This window comes from Zootoca vivipara, chromosome 1 (assembly GCF_965207765.1).
Source record: "Zootoca vivipara chromosome 1, rZooViv2.hap1.1, whole genome shotgun sequence".
NCBI lineage: Eukaryota > Metazoa > Chordata > Lepidosauria > Squamata > Lacertidae > Zootoca > Zootoca vivipara.
In genome coordinates this window covers 126,566,797-126,591,043 of record NC_142582.1, presented here as the reverse complement: position 1 = coordinate 126,591,043, position 24,247 = coordinate 126,566,797, and the positions used below count along the sequence as shown (strand labels likewise).

The 24,247-nt window shown below is 46.9% G+C and overlaps 1 protein-coding gene across 2 annotated transcripts in view; it reads left to right on the top strand.

Moving 5' to 3' along the window:
- Positions 1-24,247, top strand: part of PRKCH (protein kinase C eta) — a 94,076-nt gene that overhangs the window by 57,674 nt on the left and 12,155 nt on the right. For both annotated transcript variants that reach the window (XM_060271350.2, XM_060271345.2), the window contains exon 11: positions 22,942-23,080. In XM_060271350.2, the coding sequence (XP_060127333.2) occupies positions 22,942-23,080 (139 nt within the window). The remainder of the gene's footprint in view (positions 1-22,941; positions 23,081-24,247) is intronic.

The window sequence follows — 24,247 nt, the reverse complement described above, 5'->3', positions numbered from 1 at the left end:
GAAAATACCATGAGGAGCTGCAAGAGGGGAAAGAGATCAGGTGTGAGAGCAGGGGCCTTTCAGGAATGCAAGCACATCCACATTTTCACTGGCCAAGTGTTGTTGGCCATACAGTACAGATCTTCCTCCCGTCTGCAGCTCGAGCAGGCGCCACGACACTCTCATAGCAGCCAGACTCTGAGACTGTTTTTACCAGGGAAATTGCATAAATAATTCTCCCGCTCCAGCATAACATTTTGCCTGTAAATATGGAAGCAAAAGCTGGTTGCTGCGGGCACAGGCCCCCTCTGGCAAGGCGAAAGGAAGGAAGAAGTGTCCTGTTAATACAGCACTCATGTCTCGTTGTCACTTCCCCTCTCGCGCTTGATGCCAAAGCCCGAAGGAGAGGAGACGCCAAATGATTACGCAACCGAGACCCCGTTTCAAACAGCGAAGAGCGATAGCCATTGACATTCATTCAGTCCTCCAAAGAGATCTGTTTACACCAATCGGAGCGCCTCCAGGCTTCTGCCTGCTCTCGAATGTATTCTCCCAGAGACTGCGGAATAAATTATTTTATGTCTAGGAGCCCTTCAGCGCATGCAAACACAAACACACACACTTGCGCCAAGTGTCACAATAAATATTTGAAGGGGAACTGATGGCAGCAGAGAAATAGGCCCTCCTACTTTTATGCACACCCAGAAACAAACTCACATACCAGATATTAAGCCATTCCGAACACAGAAGGGATGGGTAGCTGGCGGTATTGTTTTGGAAAACAGCTGTGGAGTTGCCTGAGAGTGAATGAGGCAGGGTGGGGAGGTTGTAGGGTCAGCCGTATATTTATTTATTTATACAACAAAAAAAGGGGAAACGTAGGTACAGAATTACACACAAGAATAACAATAAACACAAAATTTTCTTAACAAACAATAAAACATAAATTGGTTGTAACACTATAGACCCGACCTCCCGCCTATTCCTTATTTCAATTTCCTGTTACTTATTGCCAATACACACTTTTACCATAATTTAACTTCTTCTTAATATAGCTTAACGCTTACGTCTAACTTGCAACTATTACTGAAATTCCTCAAATGCTGCAACATTTGAGTTTAAACTACTGTAATTATATTTCAAATATTCTTTGAAAACCTCCCATTTTGAAACAAATTTCTGTTTGGGTTCATTATTTTTTTCTGGTAGGCCATCTAGTTCAGCATATTCTGTCAGCTTTTGGATCCATTCATGTATAGAGGGAATTTCAATACTCTTCCATTTTGCCGCGATGAGAACTCTTGCTGCCGCCGTAGCTTATAGAAATATACCCTTCATTTTTTGCCGAATACCAAAATCTGTAATTCCCAGGAGATAGGCCTCTGGTTTTTTTATTAAACTTTAGCATTTTTTTGCAGTTCTCAGAATACCTGTATTTTCTTACATAAACTAAGGCCCATGGGCCATGGGGGTCGTTTAACCCAGTGTTTTTCAACCACTGTTCTGCGGCACACTAGTGTGCCGCGAGATGTTGCCTGGTGTGCCGTGGGAGAATTACTTTATATATAGTCAATATAGGCACAGAGTTAATTTTTTAAAACATTTTCTATGGTGGTGTGCCTCATGATTTTTTTCGTGAAACAAGTGTGCCTTTGCCCAAAAAAGGTTGAAAAACACTGGTTTAACCGGCCCCCGAGCTGCCCCCGAACTGAGCCGCCTGTTTGATGAGTCCCCGCGTGCTGCGCTAAACCAGCGTGGCATGGGGACTCGCTTCCATGGTGCTAGAAATCACGTCTGCATAAACGCAGATGCCAGAAATCACGCACACGCGTGAAGAAGAGAAGAAGAAGAGTTTGGATTTGATATCCCGCTTTATCACTACCCGAAGGAGTCTCAAAGCGGCTAACAATCTCCTTTCCCTTCCTCCCCCACAACAAACACTCTGTGAAGTGAGTGGGGCTGAGAGACTTCAGAGAAGTGTGACTAGCCCAAGGTCACCCAGCAGCTGCATGTGGAGGAGTGGAGACGCGAACCCAGTTCCCCAGATTATGAGTCTACCGCTCTTAACCACTACACCACACTGGGTGTGATCCAGCCCACAGTGGGATCTCCGCTGGAGTGAACCGGCCCAGGCAAGGTAAACCTTGCCGACCCCTGCCTTAATGGCATGCTGCAGAACACACCTGCTGTGAGACTCTTAAGCACAGGGTCGTGGGTTCGAGCCCCACGTTGGGCAAAAGATTCCTGCATTGCAAGGGGTTGGACTAGATGACCCTCATTTAAAGAAGACTGGGAAACGTTCATTAACTGTATGGGAAATAACTGTGTACAGCTGAAAATGCTGGCAACATTAAGATAAATTCAACAGTATAAGCAAGTTTTGATGGATGCAATAATGGAATACTGAATGGTATAGTTTTTTGTAAAATATGCAGGGATTTTTGTGATATGTAAACTGAACCATGGAAAGAGAAGAAGGGAAGTCATTGATATCTTAAGGATGTAAAATGAGTATTTTAAATTGTAAAACAGAACATTTAATAAAAATTAGAGGGGGGGAGGGAGACGCGATGACTCTCGTGGTCCCTTCCAATTCTATGATTCGATGAAAGTCTGGAGAGACCCTTATAGCACATTTACCCTGCTTTTCAGACCATGGTTGTCTCCCAAAGTGGCCCTCGCAGACCCTGCCATCAGGCATAGAAAATAAAAGGCAGGACACACAAGGAAAAGTGGAGTGGAGGGAAAAGTTAGATCAGCAGGTGGGAGGTCAATTTTTCATGGCCAGAACAAAGTGGCGAGTTCTAAGCAAGCACATTTATTGAGTTTGAAGCAGGCTAATCTCCCCTTCCTTGTATTCTTGCTCGCATAGCACCTGGCGACTCTTCTTAATAATATTATTAATAGTAATGATTTTATTATTTATACCTTGCCCATCATGGCTGGGTTGATTTGGTGAAGCAAGCTTGTTTCCTGCTGCTGCAAAGGATAAGACCCAAGCCAATGGCTTCAAATGTCAAGAAAAGAGATTCTGACTAAACGTTAGGACGAACTTTCTGATGGCAAGAGCTGTTTGACAGTGGAACGGACTCCCTTGGGAGGTAGTGGACTTTCCTTCCTTGGAGGTTTTAAAGCAGAGGTTGGGTGGCCATCTGTCATGGATGCTTTCAGCTGAGATTCCTGCATTGCAGGGGGTTGGACTAGATGGTCCTTGGGGTCCCTTCCATCTCTACAATACTAGATTCTAAAATGGTCTCCCATCCCTTTTGATCGGCTCACCTTTTAGCAGATTAATCTGCCAGCGAAATGGTGCTTATAGTTATGACCTTGATTTGCACACTTTGAAAAAGATTCAAAAAGTTTCCTCCTATTTTGTTCCTGCATTTTGTGGGTTGGCAGGGCACAGATTTTGCCTTAACCTCTTGCCTTGAATGGGTATCTCCTCCCGACTGAGGTTTACAAGCTCAGGGCTTCAGGGTTTATTCTCTTCTCCTTCTTCTTTTATAGCTTTTTTTAAAATACAGGACATGCTTTTTATCAACATGTTCATAAACTTGATGGCTGAACTGCAGCTGCTGACATTTAGAAGGTGCCTTATATAACAATCCTGGTTGTTGTTGTTGTGTGGGGGTTCTTTTTTAAGGCAGAAGATTTGTAATAAAGGGCAGATAGGACACAGTCGTGGATTTCTTTCTGCTCGGGGAAAGGCAGTTCATAAGAAAAAGATATTAAATGAGAGGAAGTAAGTTTGCGAAATCCTTTCCCTGAATTTATTCAGTCACCTTTTCTGTTTAAAATGACAACAGCAATCTTGCTTCCCATCCCCTTTGGGTGCAAATGAAGGAGCAGAATTAGCAGTCCGATCTGATACATGTTTACTCAGAACTAAATAACCCTGATTTCAAGAAATTCCATGCTTGTCTTATGCCAGGCTCCAGCACTGTCTTTAGCATATGCGCCGCTGGGGTGCAAAGATCCGCCCAGCACCCCTAAATTTAGTTTAGCCCCCAAATTAACTTTTATTATGCTTATGTCAGACACCATGCTTACACCTTATCTCTTGTTTACGAAAGAACGGAGGAAAAAGAATCAAACTTTTTTATTTGCTCATTTATTTACAATACAGTGGTACCTCGGTTTACAAACACAATTGGTTCCGGAAGTCTGTACTTAACCTGAAGCGTACTTAACCTGAAGCGAACTTTCCCATTGAAAGTAATGGAAAGTGGATTAATCCGTTCCAGACGGTCCATGGAGTACTTAACCTGAAGCGTACTTAACCTGAAGCAAACTTTCCCATTGACAGTAATGGAAAGTGGATTAATCTGTTCCAGGCGAGTCCACGGAGTACTCAGCCTGAAGCGTACTTAACCCGAGGTATGAGTGTAATTGGTTCCGGAAGTCTGTACTTAACCTGAAGCGTACTTAACCTGAAGCGAACTTTCCCATTGAAAGTAATGGAAAGTGGATTAACCCGTTCCAGACAGGTCTGGTCTGGGGAGTACTTAAACTGAAAATACTCAAGCTGAGGCGTACTTAAACCGAGGTATGACTGTACACTTATACTTAAGCATACTAGACCACCACACTTAAACTTACAAGTATTGTTTAGGCACCTACTTAGGAGAAACATCAGTTGTGTCAAATGTGCCGCTGACCCCACTGCCGCATAGCAGCTCGATACAATACATAACACATTATTTTGATGTAAGAGTTAATTCCGCGTGCATGGTGCCGTTGAGAATGACAAGCGCCGTCGTTGAGAATGACAAGCGCCGCCGCTGGCGCAGCGCATCTTTGGTAAATCAGTGCACAAAGTCGAAAGTCCTTTAGTGAAACAGTAGGCATACATTTCGGTAATACCGAGGTATATACGTATTTTGTTTTCCTAGCTTGATCAAAATTATTTATTATTTCATAACAGGTAGATAGTTAAGAGCTTAGGCGGCTTCAGTGGCGGGCGCCTAGGCTGCCCCCCCCAGGAATTCTGCGCCCGGGTGCCCTGCACCCCTTGCACCCCCAGGTAAAGATGGCCCTGCCAGACCCGGAGATACAGATCTGCTACGAATCTTAGGCTCTCTCAGCCCAGGAGGGGAAATATTGCTTGGGCTAAACCAAACCAAATTACACTAGTTTGAAGAGGGTGTGATTTTGGCAGGGAGGAGATGGGTTGGGTGAGGAAGCTTGGATTCCCCAAGAACATAGCTGTCAAGTTCTCCCCTTTTTTAAGGGAAATTCCCTTATGCTGAATAGGCTTCCTCACGAGAAAAAGGAAAACTTGACAGCTAAGCCCAAGAAGCTGTCTCCCCCATGAATTTGTCCAATCCTCTTTTACAGCCAGCTGAGTTGCCTCCTCTGGAACTGAGTTCCATAGTTTAACTATGCGCTGTGTAAAAAAACAAAAAAACTTTCTTTTATCTGTTCTGAGTGACTCCACTCAGGACCTAGGGTGGAGAGCACCACACCCCGGACATGTCCTGGGGAACAAAGTGGTAAGAGTGGAACATAATATATAATTTGAATAGTGAAAAAACCAGAGAGGTACATTTTGGCCTCCTAACATTTTTTTAAATTCTTATTCATACTTACCAAAAGATATACATACCCAGTACTAAGTATCTTTTTATAATACACCAGAATAAAAGAAATCTAATCTAAAAAGAAACAAAAGCAAAGACAAAGGAGAAGAGGGAAAGAAAAGAAAAGACAAGGGGGAAAGAGAGGGAGAAAAGATAAAACGATGAAAAGACTTCTGATTTTCTATCTATAGCAACTTGCTCAAAGTATTCACTCAAACTGATATCCAACTATTCTATTTTCCAGAAGCCAGTATTTTTTCAATCTTCAAATCCAGTTATTATATTTTCTTTTTCATGCAAAAAGTCCACAAGAAGCTTCCAATCCTTAATAAATGTCAATTATGACTAGAGAGGGACATTTTGGGTCGTTTGAAGAGTGATGATTCCGCCCCCCCCCCCGGTTGTGTCTCAAGATTCCTGCAACATTTGCAAGACTTGTTTCCAGCCCGTGTTAGCCGAGTGCCTGATAGCTGCGAATGCTTCCAGATTATATTTTTACACACAGGCTTCAACATGTGTGAATCGGTGGCTGAGTTGAAAGCTGGCATGTAATACAGTGGCTTTGGGGAGGAGGAGGAGGAGGCGTGAGGTTGGCACCGCACTCATTCTGGCTCCTATGAGCACCTTTTCCTTTGCCGCTTTAGAAAAACCAGCGCCGAAGAGGCTCGTTCGGCTTGTCATGCAATCTGAATTTATCACCTTCTATTGCTCTGAAAAAGTTTGCACCACTCTCAATATTCTTCTGCCCGCCTCACCGCCTTTCCCTGCTCCAGCTCAGGCGTCTCACCTGCCTTGGCAAGCTTCTCTTAAGCTCTTGGCACCACTCGAGCCTTCCCTTATTCTGCTTAGTCTTTTAATGTTCACCCTCCCTTGTTTGGGCATGTCTGTGCAATGTTTTAATAGCCCTTCTGGGTCATAAGCGCCGTGGACATGGCAGGCAGAGCACAGCAAGTCTCGCAGAGCTCACTGTGGAAGAGGAAGCTTAGGAGAAGCAGGGTTCATGCCCTTGGTGGATCATGTTGGCTCAGAGGCTGCAAGGGGAAGTGGGTTTTTTGCTCAAGAGCTCTCAACCCACTTTAATCCACAGGCTTGATTTGCCGGTATGTGACCGAATCCCACTCAAAAATTGCGACAGTCCAGAAGGGCCCTGGTTGGTGTCAGAAGCGGACTTGGTTGTTCCAGCACTTGGTTGTTCCAGCATGCTGTGCACCGGGGGGCAGGGCCATGGGGGCAGGGTCAGCATCCCTGGGGGGTGCCGCAGCGAGCGTCCCAGGAGGCGAGACAACCCATGGGGGGGGGGGAGGATGGATGGAGCGAACACCCATGGCAGGGTGTTTCCTGGGCGGGCGGAGGAAGGAGCCATACCGCTTTGCCATCAGCTTTCCTTCCTTCTCTCTTTGTTTTGACAGCTTGGGGCAGGCCCCCCCCCCAGGAAGCAGCCCAGGAGCGGGGGGACGGGACGGTGCACCTCCCGCCCACAACTCCCAATCCTCTCCCGAGCTGTCTAAATGAAGAGGGAAGGGGGGAAGGCCGCCAGCAAGGCGGTGGAGCTCTGCCCCTTCCCCCAACGGCTCGGGGTAGGCTTGGGAGTCACGGGCGGGCAGCGCTCTCACCCCCTTCAGTGATGTCACCCAGGGTGGGCTGCCCCCCACTGCACCCCCTTCCTCCGCCCCTGGACGATGTCGATTTTAGCATTTCAGCTGGAAGATCTACTGCATGCATTTAAAGCACATTTAAAGCATGTGATTCCCCCTGAAGAATCCTGGGAACTGTAGTTTCCCCCCTTACAGAGCTACATGCCACAGCACCCTTTGGAAAACTACAGTTCCCAGAATTCCTTGGGGAAGTCCCGTGCTTCAAATGTGTGTCGGGTGTCTTGGTGGAAACCTTTTGGTGTGCCTACTGATGAGTGCTTTGGAAACCATGACTGTGGGGGGAGAAGCTGGTAAAGAGAAGTGGAGATGGGCATTTGAAGCCTCCTTTGGCATTGTAATCACAGAGCCAGTGTCCGAGTCACAAGTGGAAAAGGTTCCTGATCCATCTCCACACACACACCGGGACCTTGTGATCTGCTAACAATCCACAATTACTGTAAATACAGCTGAGTAATCTGTGTCCTGGGAAATATGCGTGTTTGTGTCTGTGAACATCTTGGAAAGAGGACTTTTCAAATGACCTTTCCCCTGCCAGCTGGCAAACTGCAGAACGCTTGGCTTGTGGCAGAGTTAAGAGGAGGCCAAAGTTCAGCCTGAGAGAACAGGCTTTGCCCATGCAAGGTCCTGGGTTCAATTTCCCATCACAGGTTCTGCAGCATCTGCACCTTTACGTAGCTCCTGCTAGACAGCCAAGAACCAGGACTGGCCAATGTGGTGTATTCCCTCCCCAGATATTCTACAGCTCCCATCATTCTTGACCATTGATCATGCTGACTAGGGATGCTGGGAGTTGTAGTCTGCCAATGTGGAGGACATCACATCGGCTGTCCCCAGGGCAGACAACGCTGGCTGGATGAACCAATGGGCTGGCAGCAGAAGGCAGTTTTGTGTGCTCATGGGTACCAATAGGGCATTTACAGGCCAGTTTCCCTTCACTGAAATCTCGGGTCTAGAGTTATAAGTTGCAAAGTGAACCCAGAGCTCAGCGCCCTTTGCAACTCTGCTCAGCTTGTTTGTGTTCTAATGGGCTGCATGTTGTATCTCCAAATAAATTCAACCACACTCTGCAGTGCAGTGCGTGGTGGCGGTCAGCTCAGCAGGATCCCACCTTCGTCGCCAGTGAAATATACTCGGAGTCGAGAGTGAATTTCATGCTCTTTATTCAGCTCATAGTCATCAAGGAGGAGAAGAGAAGACGAGTGGCTCTTTTCCCAAAACCATCTGCTTATATACATTATTTACACAATGGGCCTTGCGTGATTGGCTACTTCAGGGCTACACCTGTGGGCCAATTATATTGTGGATTGACTTCTGCCTGCAGCCTGATTGGCTGCTCCTACAGGCCAATCAGGTAGCAGATTCACTTCTGCCAGCCGCCTGATTGGCTGCTCCAGCAGGCCAATCAGGTTGCGGATTCACTTCCACCTGGAGTTGGATTGGGTAGCTCCCGCTGATTCTGAATCCTATTGTTCTAGGATTCAGCTCAGTACATAACACAGTCCTTTCCCGATAGGTGCTGGGTCAGGGTTTGAGCAGGAGCTGTTTTAGCAGTTGGCACCATGCAGCATGCTGGAAGCAGGGAGGCAAAATGATGTTATCTAGGACCTGGAAGAGCACCCAGTAAGCTCTCCAAACCTGCAGGTGCTGGGGGTTGTACCTGGGACCATGCAAAGCCGATGCTCTACCACTGCACTATGGACCTTCCCCTAACTTTTAAGCTGCCCCCATTTAAACCTTGCAGTAGCCCCAGTATATGTAATGGACTAGCTGGATGCAGAGGAGTGGATGGAGGAAACAACTGGGGAACCGCCAAGGGAAGAAGACTCAGAGCCCAGGGAGTGGTGGTCGACCATGGGTGGTCAGAGGAAGAAGCCTGAGAAGAGGAGATGCTGGAAGCGGAAGGGGCAACAGGGCTTAGTGAGCTGGGGGAGTCTGTGGCAGAGAAAAGTGCAGAATCAGAGGCAGAAGCTGAAGCAGGGGAGGAAGGAGACCAAGAGGCAGAGGTGAGTCAGGCTGCTGAAGAGGCATGGGTGTCTCTCTCTCTCTGGCTGCAACAAGCTCCCCTCCCCCCTGATCTTCCAGGACCAGGAGAGGCATGAAGAGGGAGGAGCAGAGATAAGCAGGTTGGCATGGTCTCAGATTGCTTGAAAGCAGTGGCATAGTAATAGGGGGCGGGGGGCGCCTCCCCGGGCAGCAAGCTGGGCGGGGGGCAGCAGGCTGGATGGGGCTGACCACCTCCGACGGCAGCCACGGCCGCAAACCGCGGCTGCCGCCATGGAGGAGAAGCCCCAATGCAACCAAGACTGCCTCACTCCACGGCTTGCTCGTGCCGCGGCGCATGCCTCCTGTGTGTGCATGCGCAGCGCAATGCATGCGTCGTGCATCATGATGCATGCATCGTGACGCATGTGCACAACAGACACCCCAGTGGGGTGCTTTCGGGTTTGCCGCCCCGGGCAGCCAGGCGGCTGGCTATGCCGCTGCTTGAAAGGTCAGCACCCCTGCAGTGCTCTCCAGAAGTTGTCATCCCCAGCCAGCATGTCCGGAGAGCCGGGGTGATGGTAGTCGGAGTTCTACACTCCCCGGAGGGCCACAGCTTCTGATTCACAAATGTATCTCAACAGGAAGCCCTGTTGAAGTCCATAGGGATTACTTCTGAGTAGGCCTGCCTAGGATCGCACTGTAATTCCGTGGCATGATTCTCTCTCCTGCAACTCAGTAATAGGAGTGAGTCACTTTTTTGGCACCTCTGAAGGGTGCCATCTCACAGCGCACGTTTCCAAAAGCGTTTCCACATCAAGGAGCGATGGTTTGACATGCAGAGGTGGCAAGAAGCAACAAGCAGCAAAGAACAGTCTGGCACAATCTGACCTTATGGTGCTCTAGGCTCAGATCCCCACACTTGCCATTGTTACACACATCAGACTTGCCTAATAGCTCAGAGACAGGGCATCTGCAATGCAGGCAGGAGGTGCCGAGTTCAAGCCCTGGCATCTCCAGGTAGAGCTGTGTTGGGAGCCGCCCAGAGTGGATGACATATAAATGTTGTTGCTGTTGCTGTTGCTGTTGTTGTTGTTGTTGTTGTTACTTAATGCAAGGCAGATGCGCCTCCATTGAGCTATGACCTGTTCCCATACTTTGTTGTTTAGTCATTTAGTCGTGTCCGACTCTTCGTGACACCATGGACCATAGCACACCAGGCACTCCTGTCTTCCACTGCCTCCCGCAGTTTGGTCAGACTCATGTTAGTGACTTCGAGAACACTGTCCAACCATCTCATCCTCTGTTGTCCCCTTCTCCTTGTGCCCTCCATCTTTCCCAACATCAGGGTCTTTTCCAGGGAGTTGTTATAAGGAGTCTTCTCTTCTCATGAGGTGGCCAAAGTATTGGAGCCTCAACTTCACGATCTGTCCTTCCAGGGAGCACTCAGGGCTGATTTCCTTCAGAATGGATAAGTTTGATCTTCTTGCAGTCCATGGGACTCTCAAGAGTCTCCTCCAGCACCATAATTCAAAAGCATCCATTCTTCAGTGATCAGCCTTCTTTATGGTCCAGCTAGCAAATCTAATTCTGTATGGGACTGAGGTGATGGTTTGTTTCCATTGGAGTCTACTTTTTTGGCTTCATAGATTCCCATCTGTAAAATGGGTACATTGTTTCCCAGAATCTCTCCATGCTTACCGTAATTCCTTCATAAGGCGCAGTGCATATATGTGCATTTATACATGTGATTTAACACGCAAATTGCATGTTGAAGGTAGAATTTACTGTGGTAAATCCACAGGATTTTGGGCAGGGGATGGCGTCGGGGGTGGGGTGGGGTGGGGGGTCTGACCCACCTAGTGCCTGAGAAGTGTGATTGTCAGTACTAGGCAAGCTACTTTTCCCTCTGTGACTTGGTTTCCTTCTCTTTCTGCTCCCGTTCTGATTTGACTGTTAACTTGCCCATTGTGGGTGCTACTCTGGTTAGCTGCTGCACTTGTGAACTGAAATTCAAGAGGCATAAAACTGTAGAGCTGGAAGGTACCCCAGGGATCATCTAGTCCAACCCCCTGCAATGCAGGAAACACAGCTAAAGTGATGAGCTGCCCTCTTCTTCTTCTTCTTCTTCTTCTTCTTCTTCTTCTTCTTCTTCTTCTTCTTCTTCTTCTTCTTCTTCTTTGGCGAGACCTCGTAGCCGAGTAAGATTGTCTTCCATAAACACGGTTTTAACAATGAGTCCGTGAGTGACTGTGGAGGCCAATTCTGGATCCACACGTCCTTCCACAGTGCTCTTCAATCTGAAAAGGCTGAAAGCAAAGAGTCAGGTTACAGTAACTTCCATGATAGAGCTTCAGTATGCTGATGACAACGTAGTGTGCGCAGAGGATCACCTCCAAACCATCCTAAATCTTTGCAGAAGCTTACGAAAAGCTTGGCCTATCACTCAACATCCAAAAATACAAAGTGCTGCACCAACAAGTACAAAATAACCCCTCTGCAGCGCCACAAATCCAACTCAGTGGTGTAACATTGGAAAATGTTGATCACTTCTCCTACCTAGGCAGTTACCTTTCCACAAGGGCCAACACTGATGCTGAAATCCAGCATCGCCTGAGCTCTGCAAGTGCGGCTTTCTCCCGATTGAAGTATAGAGTGCTTGAGGACCGGGATATTCACAGGGAAACAAAAATGCTTGTTTACAAAGCTATTGTACTACCAACCTTACTATATGCTTGTGAAACATGGACCACTTATAAACGCCATCTCCAACTCCTTGAAAGATTCCATCACCGGTGTCTCCGAAAATTTTTACACATCACTTGGGAAGACAGGCAAACTAATATCAGTGTACTGGAAGAAGCAAAGATCACCTGTGTTGAAGCAATGATTCTTCAACATCAACTTCGTTGGACTGGTCATGTTGTGCAGATGCCTGATAATCGTCTTCCAAAGCAACTACTCTATTCCAAACTTAAAAATGGAAAGCCTAATGTTGGTGGTCAACAAAAGAGGTTTAAAGACTGTCTCAAGGCAAATCTAAGAAAATGTAGTATAAACACTGACAACAGGGAAACACTGGCCTGCGAGCGCTCCAGTTGGAGAACAGCCTTTACCAAAGGTGTCATGGGCTTTGAAGACACTCAAACTTAGGAAGCAAGGGAGAAACATGCTAGGAGGAAGGCACGCTTGGCAAATCCACACCATGCCCTCTTACTCACAGTGTTGTTGGATTCCCAGCTCCTGTCATGGCCAATGGTCAGTGAAGAAGGGATATCGAGGCCCACATCATTCTTTTCCCCCTGCCACACCGGGAAGCATACATGGGATTATTCCACCCTGACTAGGAGGATTCCTGCCCATGATCCTGGAATCATGAGATTCTTAATTTCAGTGGTTGCGGTTTCGAGTCCCACGTTGGGCAAAAGATTCCTGCACTGCAGGGGAGTTGAGCTAGATCAGGCACCCCCAACCTTTGGCCCTCCAGATGTTTTGGACTACAGTTCCCATCAGCCCTGACCACTGGTCCTGTTAGCTAGGGATCATGGGAGTTGTAGGCGAAAACATCTGGAGGGCCGCAGGTTGGGGATGCCTGAGTTAGATGATCCTCATGGCCCTTCCAACTCTAGAATTCTATGAGCCATTCACATGCCTTTTCGAGTTGTGAATGAAGAGCTGCCGTGTGGAAATTTAGCTGAGGAAACATGCCCAAAAGCCCAAAAGATCTACTTTGTTCGTGCTGTCATCAATGTGCTTTCCATGAAGGCCTCCAGCTTGCGGATTTGCTTGCCCCCCCATCCCCTCCCCCGCTTGCCATGCATAAAATAGCAGCACTGTTAAGAGCAAATTAGCTCCCTCGTTGTTGTGTTATTGGATAGGCTAGAAAAAATTCCAGCAGCTCAGTCCAGTGGGATGAAAGAATTTGCTACATTTCTAGGTTGCTGGTTATTTGGTCAGCAGGAGGTTTGCCCAATCCGCATGCCACAGACTTCCAGGAAGGATTTTCCCCATCCCGGTTTGTGTCTGTTATACATTCAGTGAAATTGCATCCCCCACCCCCTAGCACTTCTGAGAAATGATTGCGTGTCTCAGTCTGTATGAAAGAAGCAATGATTTGACATATATTTAAACAGCAACCATTAGCAGAATGTGGGGTGTGAATTGCCCCTTGGTTGTTTTAGAAGCCATGGGATGGTTCAAGGCAAAGGGCCTGGGCCTGTTCACTCCAGTGGAGATCCCTCTGTGGGCTGGATTGCATGCACGCAGCCGTGATTTCAGGCATCTGCCTCTGCACAGACACGATTTCTGGTGTCTGAGCATGTGCAGACGCGATTTCTGGCACCACGGAAGCGAGTCCCCACGCCGCGCTGTGCCAGTTTAGCGCAGCACGCAGGGACTCGCGGAGCAGGTGGCTTGGTTCGAGGGCAGCTCCTGGACCAGTTAAATGACCCCTGCGGGCCACTTGTGGTTGCCTACCCTGGTTCAAGGCATCAGAATTCAAAACAGCCTCACTGCAAAGATCTGTTGCTGGTGGACAAGCTTGCTTTTGAGGAGACTGGGCTAGACTGACAAATGGTTTGTGTAGGTGTTGGGGCAGCTTTGTATATTCATAAGTGGAGAAGTGGGTGTTTTTTTTCCTTTGAGTGGGACTCTGAGAAGCACATTGCCAGAGATTGTTAGCAGCTAAACTTACTGCTACCACATTGGACGGAGGGCTTAATGGCCTCATGTCTTTCATCACAGGTAGGCACCATCCCTAGCTTGCTAGGACCAGTGGTCAGGGGTGATGGGAGTTGTAGTCCAGCAAAGCTGGAGACCCAAGTTTGAGAAACACTAAAGATGGACTTGTGTTCGTTCCTATTGCCTCCTTATTTCCCCTAAACTTTGAAGTGTTTCCACTCTCCCCGCGTCCCCATCTTTTGGTGTAGTTTCAGAATATTTGGAAGAGGCAATATGTTGTTTGACAAAAAATAGCTTGATGGGTCTGGGTTTGGTTACGTTTTCCGGGTTTTATGGCTGGAGAAAAAACAAGTTGTTCCGCTGCCAGCTGTCGTGAGAATAAATTGGGAAGCTTCTGTCATATTCATGTAATGGCCTGCTCCACAGAGGGCCTTTATTCCAGATTGGTTAAACATTTCTGCTTCTGGCTCTACCCACGATCAGTTCTGGCCCTCCCCTCTGTCAGAATGGGAATCCCCTGAAAGACTACCCTCAAGGGATTGCACCCCCTGGCATAAATAAGGTTTCTCGCAACCATCCTCCCATGTAACATCTTGTTATAATGGGTTGTACGCTGTAATTACTCTTCTTCTTTTTTTGCAATATTTTTGACAGCAGTCCGTACGTTTGTTTTGCAAACTTGCCGATTCCCACCAAAACTATCTAACCACATCAATGAAACAAATAGATTCTGCTGCAGTTTCATGCTCCCGTGTTTTGTTCTGGATGCTGTAGTTTGAGCAGTTCATAATAAACACGTCAGAAGACTTGAAAGAACCCTTGCAATTGCTTCAACCTGTAGGAATGTTCATTGCAATCCCTCCTCGGCAGCTGCCTTTTTCTATGGTGCTCTGTTAAATGGAATAGATTTGGGCAGTTGCAACACTAATATTCCACTTGCTAATGCTAAACAGATATTCCTTTCTTCTCCCTCTCCCTCAGAGGATTCGGGCTGGCCAGTCTTCTCATGACGGCTTAGCGGTTTCCTCCGGCGGTGTGGAACTTACCACGTTCGCCGTGTCCAAAGTTAGCGACCCCATTATCCAGCAAGCAAGGTTCTTCCAACTGATGAGAATGAGCGCTCCTCACATCAAATGGGGGGGGGCGTACTTTGCGTGGACGCGCACAGCACCCCTGATCCTACATGGCCCCTAGCAGTTTTGCCTGGCATCGCCCCCCCCCCCCCCCCGGCTGGACACCTGGAGGTTTCCGCCCAACCTCGGACAGTTAACCAATCTTGGTGGGGGAGGCATTGCAGGGGAGTTGGCCAGGTAGGGGGTGGAACTTCCCCACCCACACAATAGAGGATGGAACTTACCTGGGGGGGGGTCACAGTTGGCTCCAGAGCTTCTCCCATCCCGCCCGCCCTCATTTAAGCCTTCTTTTGCAGGTTAACTTCTTCTTCACAGGTGTGCTGGCACTGCTACGTACTGGTCACTGTTAAAGGGACAGAAAGGAATTTTCCTCCATTGGCAGGTTATGCCTTCCCCGGAGCAAAACGCTGGCAGTTTCAAGCCTTGGGTGGAATCCTTTAGTCTTTCTTCCCTAAAATTGGGGAGGGGGCGTGAAGCGGTGACCCATGCCCCCCCTGCGGCGGCAATCCCAGGGTTCCCCGTTAAAGGAGTTGTTCAGAGGGGAGTCATTGGCGATATGCCGAGAGGCTGTCATTGGTCTCCCCCGTGTTGTGGCGAATGGGGGGGCAGGCCAGTGTGGTGTAGTGGTTAAGAGTGGTAGACTTGTAATCTGGGGAACCGGGTTCGCGTCTCCGCTCCTCCACATGCAGCTGCTGGGTGACCTTGGGCTAGTCACACTTCTTTGAAGTCTCTCAGCCCCACTCACCTCACAGAGTGTTTGTTGGGGGGGAGGAAGGGAAAGGAGAATGTTAGCTGCTTTGAGACTCCTTAGGGTAGTGATAAAGCGGGATATCAAATCCAAACTACTCTTCTTCTTCTTCTTCTTCTTCTTCTTCTTCTTCTTCTTCTTCTTCTTCTTCTTCTTCTCCTCCTCCTCTGCTTGAACAGACGTTCTCCAGAGCCAGTTCAATCCCCACTCAATCTGGATAACCCTGATGTTCCCCAGATCCCCGGCTGGGGATTGGAGGGATAAATGCCCAAGGCCTAAGCCAAGGTCTCCCTACATCTGGATCTTAAATAAAGTTGTGGCCAATTTTAATCCCATAACGCAGTGTCGTGTGTCTTTATTCCACACGGGAGCCGGCCTTGGATTGGGTGTGTGTGTCTCCGCCTATCCACGCAATAGAACACAAAAGCCAGCAGGGACGGTTCTGCTTAATTTGGCTCCCTGGATTCACAGCTTCAAGGTCTGTGGTTTGCAAAGGAGCACGTGACAGCAACCTCTTTCTTCCTCCCTTCTTCCCATAGTCCCTCCTTCCTAGCATTGCTGCTAAAGAATGCCCAAAGCATACATGCTCCAAACATAAGAGAGAAATATAGCCTTGCAGAGCAGATGACTCCAGCCCACTGCCCGCTACAACCCAGCACCCTGGACAGCGTGCTGACCATTAGAACATAAGAAGGGGCATTCGAACATTAGGGAAGGGGGAAGGGTTGTGGCTCAGAAGGTCCCAGGTTCATTCCCCAGCATCTACAAGTAGGGATTGAAAGGTCCCTGTTTGGAGTTCCAAGGAAGACTCAGGTGGAATCTACACATATATAAAAAAATTCTGGGAAAATGTTTTTTTTAATATAAAAAAAAAGTTTAAAACATATATTGAATCTGTCATTAGCTCACCATCGCCATCTTGTTTCACATTCATATAATGCACTTAAAACATTATATTTGTAGCTGTATAGCTGAGTCCTCAGTATAACCTTGTATGTAGACTTCCGCTTGGATCGCCGTAGAAGATGGTTGAAAGTTCCATCTCTCCGACCCCCATGGGGAAATTTACGAGGCTGTAGAGGGGAGTATGCAGCTCCCGAAGTCTCCCCAGGTTATGGGGAGATGCAGTCTCATCCGCAGTTGCCTACCACCAGCTTCAACTTCGGAAGGAGGGAGAAGCTGGGGGCTCTGGATGGTAAGCCGCCATGGGAGCCCGGATCCCCCGGACGCCATCTATACAAGCGAAAACAGGCTCCACGACAAGAGAAAGATTGGATATAAGCTGTGGACATGCTTCAGACAAGGAAAGAAGATTTATACTGCCAATCTCAGCAGTATAAGAGAAAACAAAAGATAACAGAGGAATGCAATCAGCAAGGAATGGTATGTGGCGGACTGAAGGAGAGAGCTAGAACTTTATAATTCTGCTTTATTGTACTTTACAATTCACTTAACAAAACTCTCACCTGAAGAACCGTAAATAACATTTTTAAAGCAAGCAAGATTGGAAAGTGGGAAATTTACTGAATTAATATGGTCTTTTTAAATATATAAACTGTGTGAATTGAAAACATAAATAATCAAAGTTGTATTCTTGGATTCGCTTTGAATGTGGTTGGAGATTCCTCAACATATGGACATCAAAGAGAAGCTTTCTCATTAGCGGTTGGAAACTTGTCAATAAACTTTTGAGTTATGACGCAGCTATAATTTAGAGTCCGCCATGTTGGTAATAAAGCCGGCTACAATATTAGTCAAAGGGGGAGAGAGCCATAAATAAGACATTAGATGTGTGTTTATAGTTTTGGTCTGGCAAATCTCCCCTGAAAAGACTATATTGAGTAGCGATCTGGAGAGAAACATCACAGGAGCTTAAAGATTTGATTTATGGGGACTGCTCGAAAGATGGCTGCTGCTGGCTGTGAGAAGGATCTTTGGATTTTTGGACGGACTTGGCAAGATACCAGCGTGCAAAGAGACAGTGCTAATTTATAGAGGAATCATAGGCATAAATTCACACAGAAACATATTGGTTTAGTTAAACTTGCTTGCTCGAAAAAACTCAGGATTTTAACAGATTATTGGATAAGATCTGGATTTTTTTTATTAGAAAGCAGTGACTGTAAGAGGACTAGGCTTTCTGAGTCTGAAGCATGGGAAGTCAAATTTAAATTAGTATAATTTGGCAGAAGATTTGGATTAATTGTTTAAATGATATTTGTATAATTTGGAAATGGATTAGATGTTTAAATTGGAAAATCTAATAAATATATGTGTGTGTGTGTGTGTGTGTGTGTGTGTATATATATATATATATATATCTTTTGATCATTCAAAACATAAAATCAACAATAAACTAACAACAGGATTAAAACATCCACATTCTAAACATATGGATAGGCTTGACTAAACAAAAATGTTTTTAGCAGGTGCTTGACTTCAATAGGCAGGGAGTTCCGGAGGAACTAAAATATTGGTTTCTTACAAATGTTTGAATGGGTGTTACATGGCACCTTTAACAGTGCCAGTTCCGTGATCGAAGAGATCAAGTGGGCATATATGGGGTATGGCGATCTTGCAGGCAAACTGGTCCCATATTTTTTTAAATAGGCTTGAGGGTTCATTCCATTTCCCTGCTGAAGCAAAACAGGAGCTTTATGTTATCCTAGGGTTGCCATATTTTGAAGAGCAAAAAAGAGGACACATTTGCCAACTTCTGCTTTTAACTACGGATCGCTATGACAACTATCATTTTAAATACCCCTGCTATATGTAAGGCTATAGAAGTTGTGCTATATTGCTAGTAGCAATGTCCTTAACTTTCACAAAATAAGAATAATAATTGCTCCCTCACTTGCCACATGAAAGCATTTGGCCTCGTGTTCCCATCTTCTGTGTGCACGGAGCAATTTATTAAACCGTTTAACATGTACAGATGGACTCTCCTTAAGGGCAGGGGGATGTTAACTCTTCCCCTCCCAGACTCCTCCTCCTAGATTTTGTAGCTGAGCCAGCGTCCTTTTAGTTCAGTCGCAAGAGAAGGGATTTATACAGTATGCAGCTAGTTTAAGATGCTGTTCTGTTGTGATTCTCTGCTGCAGACAAGCTTACCCGGGTGCCTTCGATCAAAGTCTAATGCAGTAAAAAAAAATCATTGGGTTACTGTAAACAAAAAAACCAAACTAAAAAACCTGGACATTCTTTTGCCAAATTTTAAAAATCCTCCTGGATAGAAATTTTAATCCTGAAAAAAAGAGGACATGTCCGGGGAAAAGAGGACATATGGCAACCAGACCTGGAAAAGAGGATGTGTCCTGGAAAGGGAGGACATATTTCTGCCCATTACTGAGCCTCTCCGCAGAACCAGAGCACAGAGTCCATGTCATACAGTAAAGAAATAAGAAAGAGCAGTACAGGAAAGAGAATGAATTCTAGCTCCTCCAGAAGCACAGGGGAGGCATCTGAAGATGGATGGGAGCCAGTGTTTCCGTTGTCACGGAGACAGGCAAGAAACAGAGACAGGCCTTAGGCTGGCCATGCTTTGCCCTTTTCAGAGAGAAGGCGAGTGATGCCAAGCTGGACTAGAGGACTCAGGTGCATCACCTAAGCGAGCCTTGAAGCAAAGTCTCCCAGAGGCCGATGTGTCAGGAAGGAGATGGTGAAAGTTAAGAGAATGACAAAGCCAAGCAGAGAGGCACCCAAAAGAGCTGGAGGGGATAGGGGACAGAAAACGAAGCTTTCAAAAGAGGGAGGAAATTTTGGAAGCTGTCGTTTGTTGGGGGGGGAATAATAGTTAGGGGACCCTGTATTATCCCTCACAGAGCTCCCTGGGAAGAGGAATTGATTGTTAAAGCACTCTGGAAATTATAGCTCTGTAAGCGGGACTTGGGGTCTCTTAACATCCAATGACACTTCCCAGAATTCTTTGGGGGAAGCCATGCTTGTTTAAAGTTATATGAGTAACTTTAACATGAGGAAGCTTAGCATGAGTCCACAGTGTGATGCAGCAGCAAAAAAGCTAATGCTGTTTTAGGCTGCATCAACCGAAGTATAGTGTCCAGATCAAGGGAAGTAATAAGTACCACTCTATTCTGCCTTGGTCAAACCACAGTTCCCAGGATTATTTGAGGTAAACCATTCACTGTTTAAAGTGGTATGATACTGCTTTAAGCAGTATACCGTAAAAAGGTAAAGGACCCCTGGACGGATAAGTCCAGTCAAAGGCGACTATGGGGTTGCGGCGCTCATCTTGCTTTCAGGCCAAGGGAGCTGGCGTTGGTCCTCAGACAGTGCAACGGAGGACCGTGACGGAAACCAGAGCGCATGGAAACACCATTTACCTTCCTGCCGCAGTGGTACCTATTTATCTATTTGCACTGGTTATCCAGTGATGGCCAGACTTGGCCCTCCAGCTGTTTGGGGACTACAACTCCCATCATCCTTAGCTAACAGGACCAGTGGTCAGGAATGATGGGAATTGTTGTCCCCAAACAGCTGGAGGGCCAAGTTTGGCCATCACTGGGTTATGCTTGCAAACTGCTAGGTTGCTCGGGTTGCCATATTTCAACAAGTGAAAATCCGAACACAGAAGTTGTTGAGCTTTTTTGGGGGGGGGGGGGAGACACTGCTTCTGACTGCGGTATTCTGTGTATGTCCGGATTCGAACTGTCAACCTTCCAATCAGGAATGTGGCCCTCAAGTCAAGAATTATTCTCCCCCTCCTGCCCTATGGCAATGTGGGGCAGGGAGCAAGTGAGATCACTCCAGTCAGGAGTGGGTGACAATTCACCCCTTGAAATTTCAGGGGGGAATCTTAGGGCAATGGGTTAGAAACCGGGCAGGTGCAGGGGGAGCTGTTTTCCCCGTTTCCAGTTCTATAGTGTTGTTGTGGTTTTAAAACTTGCCTCTCGGAACAGGCTGTCACAACAAATAAGCTAAAAGAGGAACAGCAAACTAAAAATGACTGCGGTGCAGCTTTAGAAAAAAGCCTCCCCAAACGATTTGCTGTTGGAAACTTTATCTGTGAGCAAGGCTTGATCTGGGTGACTTATTGGGCGAAATTTCTTTCCCCCTTCCCTCCCCAGACGTAATGTATTGACTGGGGTGGTAATGTTGGTCTTCTTTTGCTTGTCATTAAGATCCGTCTCTCTTTTTCCTTGTTCCTTGTTCCTTCTCTTTTGAATTACTGGCTCTGCTTGGCTCATCTCCCCTTTTAAATCTTCTGCTAGTTGTTATTTGTCTCCTGCCTGGGCCTGTTTTCCAACCTCACAATGGATCCCATTGCTCTTTTCCTCTTCCCGAGATTAGGGTTGCCAGACTCAATAGAGGACAGGACTTCTGTGCCTTTAATTGCCCTGCTCTCTTTTGAGTCTGGAAACCTTAAAGAGAAACCAGCAGACCCTTTGTTTAATTTCCAAGCAAAGGGTCTGCTGGTTTCTCTTTAAGGTTTCCAGACTCAAAAGAGAGCAGGGCAATTAAAGGCACAGAAGTCCTGTCCTCTATTGAGTCTGGCAACCCTACCTGAGATTGCAGTGGAGGTCTCATTCACACCAGTGGCCCAGCTAGCTGCTGCTGCACTCAGAGCGGTGGCGCGATCACAGCGTGGCAGTGTGATCCTGGGGGGGGGGCGATCACAGTGATCCAACCAGGGGTGATTTTGTCACCTCCCTCTAGGATTGCACACGGGGCGAACCGCAACCACCGCCCCCGCCTTGGTACGCCCCTGATTCACACCACACATTTATAGCGCACGGAGGCCACCTTAAACAACCATGGCTATAGCTTACCTCCCCAGTGCTACAGTTCCCAACAGAGGAGCCTTTAATGGATGCTGGGCTATATTGTTTTTTTGCTGACGTTTTTATGTGTGCTTCCTATCACATTTGTTTTCGACTGCATCGTAGGGATCGATGGCTCTTCCCAAATGACAGTGACTCAAAGAACACAATAGGTGCTATTCAACTTAATTTTACTCGGAGCAGACTTACTGAAATTAATGGCCCTAACTTACTCATCTCTGTTGATTTCAGAGGGTCTACTCTGAGGAAAGTTGAGTACCACCTGCATGGTATTCATGTGACTCATGATAGGCTCACTGGTTCCCACCGTGGGCAGTGACACCCTCTGTGTGTGGGGGGGGGATTACCTGGGGAGGGCATTAAGAGGCAAGGGGGCACCAGGAGAAACTGTAAATAGCTATGACTCTGAAAAGTGGATATTGCTGGGTCAAGTCCATCATTTTTGTTGAATTAAACTAAATAGTTTCAACTGGATTTTGAATAAATGTGTGATCAATGGTCACTGTTTTGAACTTTATTGTGTTTTTTTTAATCTTCCTTGGTGGGTCACGCAAACTGCTATTTTGAATGATGCTTTTTAGGGGGTGGGGTAGGGGGCACTGGGGATGAGTTTCTGGAACCAGGCAGGGTGGCCTGGAAAGATTTGGGTACCACCAGTCTGGATGATTCAAGCATCACTTGGGGAGGGCAGGGGGGGGAACAACTGAAAACAGAATTTGTGGTAGCATCTATGTTGGGGTGTGTATAATTAATTTTTTGGTTTTACAATTATAAAAAACTCATCCTTAAAATATCAGTGACTTCCCTTCTTCTCTTTCCATGGTTCATTTTACATATCATAAAATAAAAATCCCTGCATATTTTACAAAAACTGAACCATTCAGTATTCCATTATTACACCATCAAAACTTATTTGCACTGTTGAATTTATCTTAATGCTGCCCGCGTTTTCAAGTGTACAGTTTTCCCCCATTGTTTCAATAAACGTTTCCCAATCTTCTCTAAGCATATGTTCTTCTTGTTCTCTTATTCTGTATGTTAAGTCTGCAAGCTGCGCATATTCCGTCAGCTCAAGTTGCCATTCTTCTTTGGTTGGGACCTTGCTCGTTTTCCATTTTGGGGCTAACAAAACACGGGCCACAGTTGTTGTTGTTTAGTTGTTTAGTCGTGTCTGACTCTTCGTGACCCCATGGACCATAGCACGCCAGGCACTCCTGTCTTGCACTGCCTCCCGCAATTTTGTACTTGTCCTCCGCTCTTCCTCAGTAGCATGTTGGACGGCATACATAAATATCCTTTTTCTTTGGTGTTGATCTTCAACTTGTTGTCGCGCTTCCTTTTTGTCTCAATTTACCACCTGCAAACTGACGTGTGTCTCCACTGTTGCAGGGATCTGAAGCTGGATAACGTGCTGCTCGATCACGAGGGCCATTGCAAGCTGGCCGACTTTGGGATGTGCAAAGAAGGAATCCGCGACGGGGTCACCACGGCGACCTTCTGTGGAACACCTGACTACATCGCCCCAGAGGTACAGGAAAGATGTCGCCTGGGCAGGACCCCTGCTTTCTCAAACCCTGCATTTCCCCACCAGGCTAGGCTCGGCAGTGCAGAAACCGAGCTAGGCCAGGTTATGTGGCAGAATAAATGATTCCAAATTAGAAATGTTTGCACAATATTTGCGAGGCGTTTGGATAGTATGCTTGCACAGGGTTTACATATGTAGTTGCCTCAAACCTGTGAGACTCTTCTGCATGCAGTCTGGATGTTCTACTGCCAACAGGGCAGTGGTTCTGTGCATGCCCCAGAAGCTCACTGCATGCAGATAAAGCATTGTGCATGAGTAATGAACATCTGCAAATGGGAGTGCATGAGCTGATGGGGGGGGGGGGGAACCCTGCACAATGGTTGCGCCTCAGCGAGGGCCAGTATGTTCCCCACCACAACAGTCGTACCTTGGATCTCAAATGCCTTGGCTCCCGAACAAATTGGCTCCTAAACGATCGAAACCCAGAAGTGAGTGTTCTGGTTTCCGAACAATTTTCAGAAGCTGAATCTCCGGCGCGGCTTCCAATTGGCTGCAAAATGCTCCTGCAGCCAATCAGAAGCAGCACCTTGGTTTTCGAACGGTTTCGGGAGTAAGACAGACTCCCGGAACGCATTCTGTTCGAGAACCAAGGTATGACTGTATCTGTGTGAATTTGTATCAAATGGACCCTGTGTCCCATTTTGCGCAGGTACCTCTGGATCAAGTCTAGGGTATTCTCATTGAACATTTCAGGGGGTTTTTTATGTCCCGTCCATGGGCCAGTTCACACGTTAAACTTGCTCTTTCATCGTTCACACATGCATCTGTAGTGCTCCTCTTGGTTTCTGAGCACATGATGATTCGCAGCCTAGGCTCTGTGGTTTAGACCACAGCGCCACCTGCATCCCGGAACATATATTTAAGCTAGTCTAAACCACTGAGCCTCTTGGGCTTGCCGATCAGAAGGTCGGCGGTTCGAATCCCCACAACAGGGTGAGCTCCCGTTGCTTGGTCCCAGCTCCTGCCAACCTCGCAGTTCGAAAGCACACCAAAAAATGCAAGTAGATAAATAGGTACCGCTCCGGTGGAAATAATAATAATAATAATAATAATAATAATAATAATAATAATAATTTATTTATACCCCGCCCATCTGGCTGGGTTTCCCCA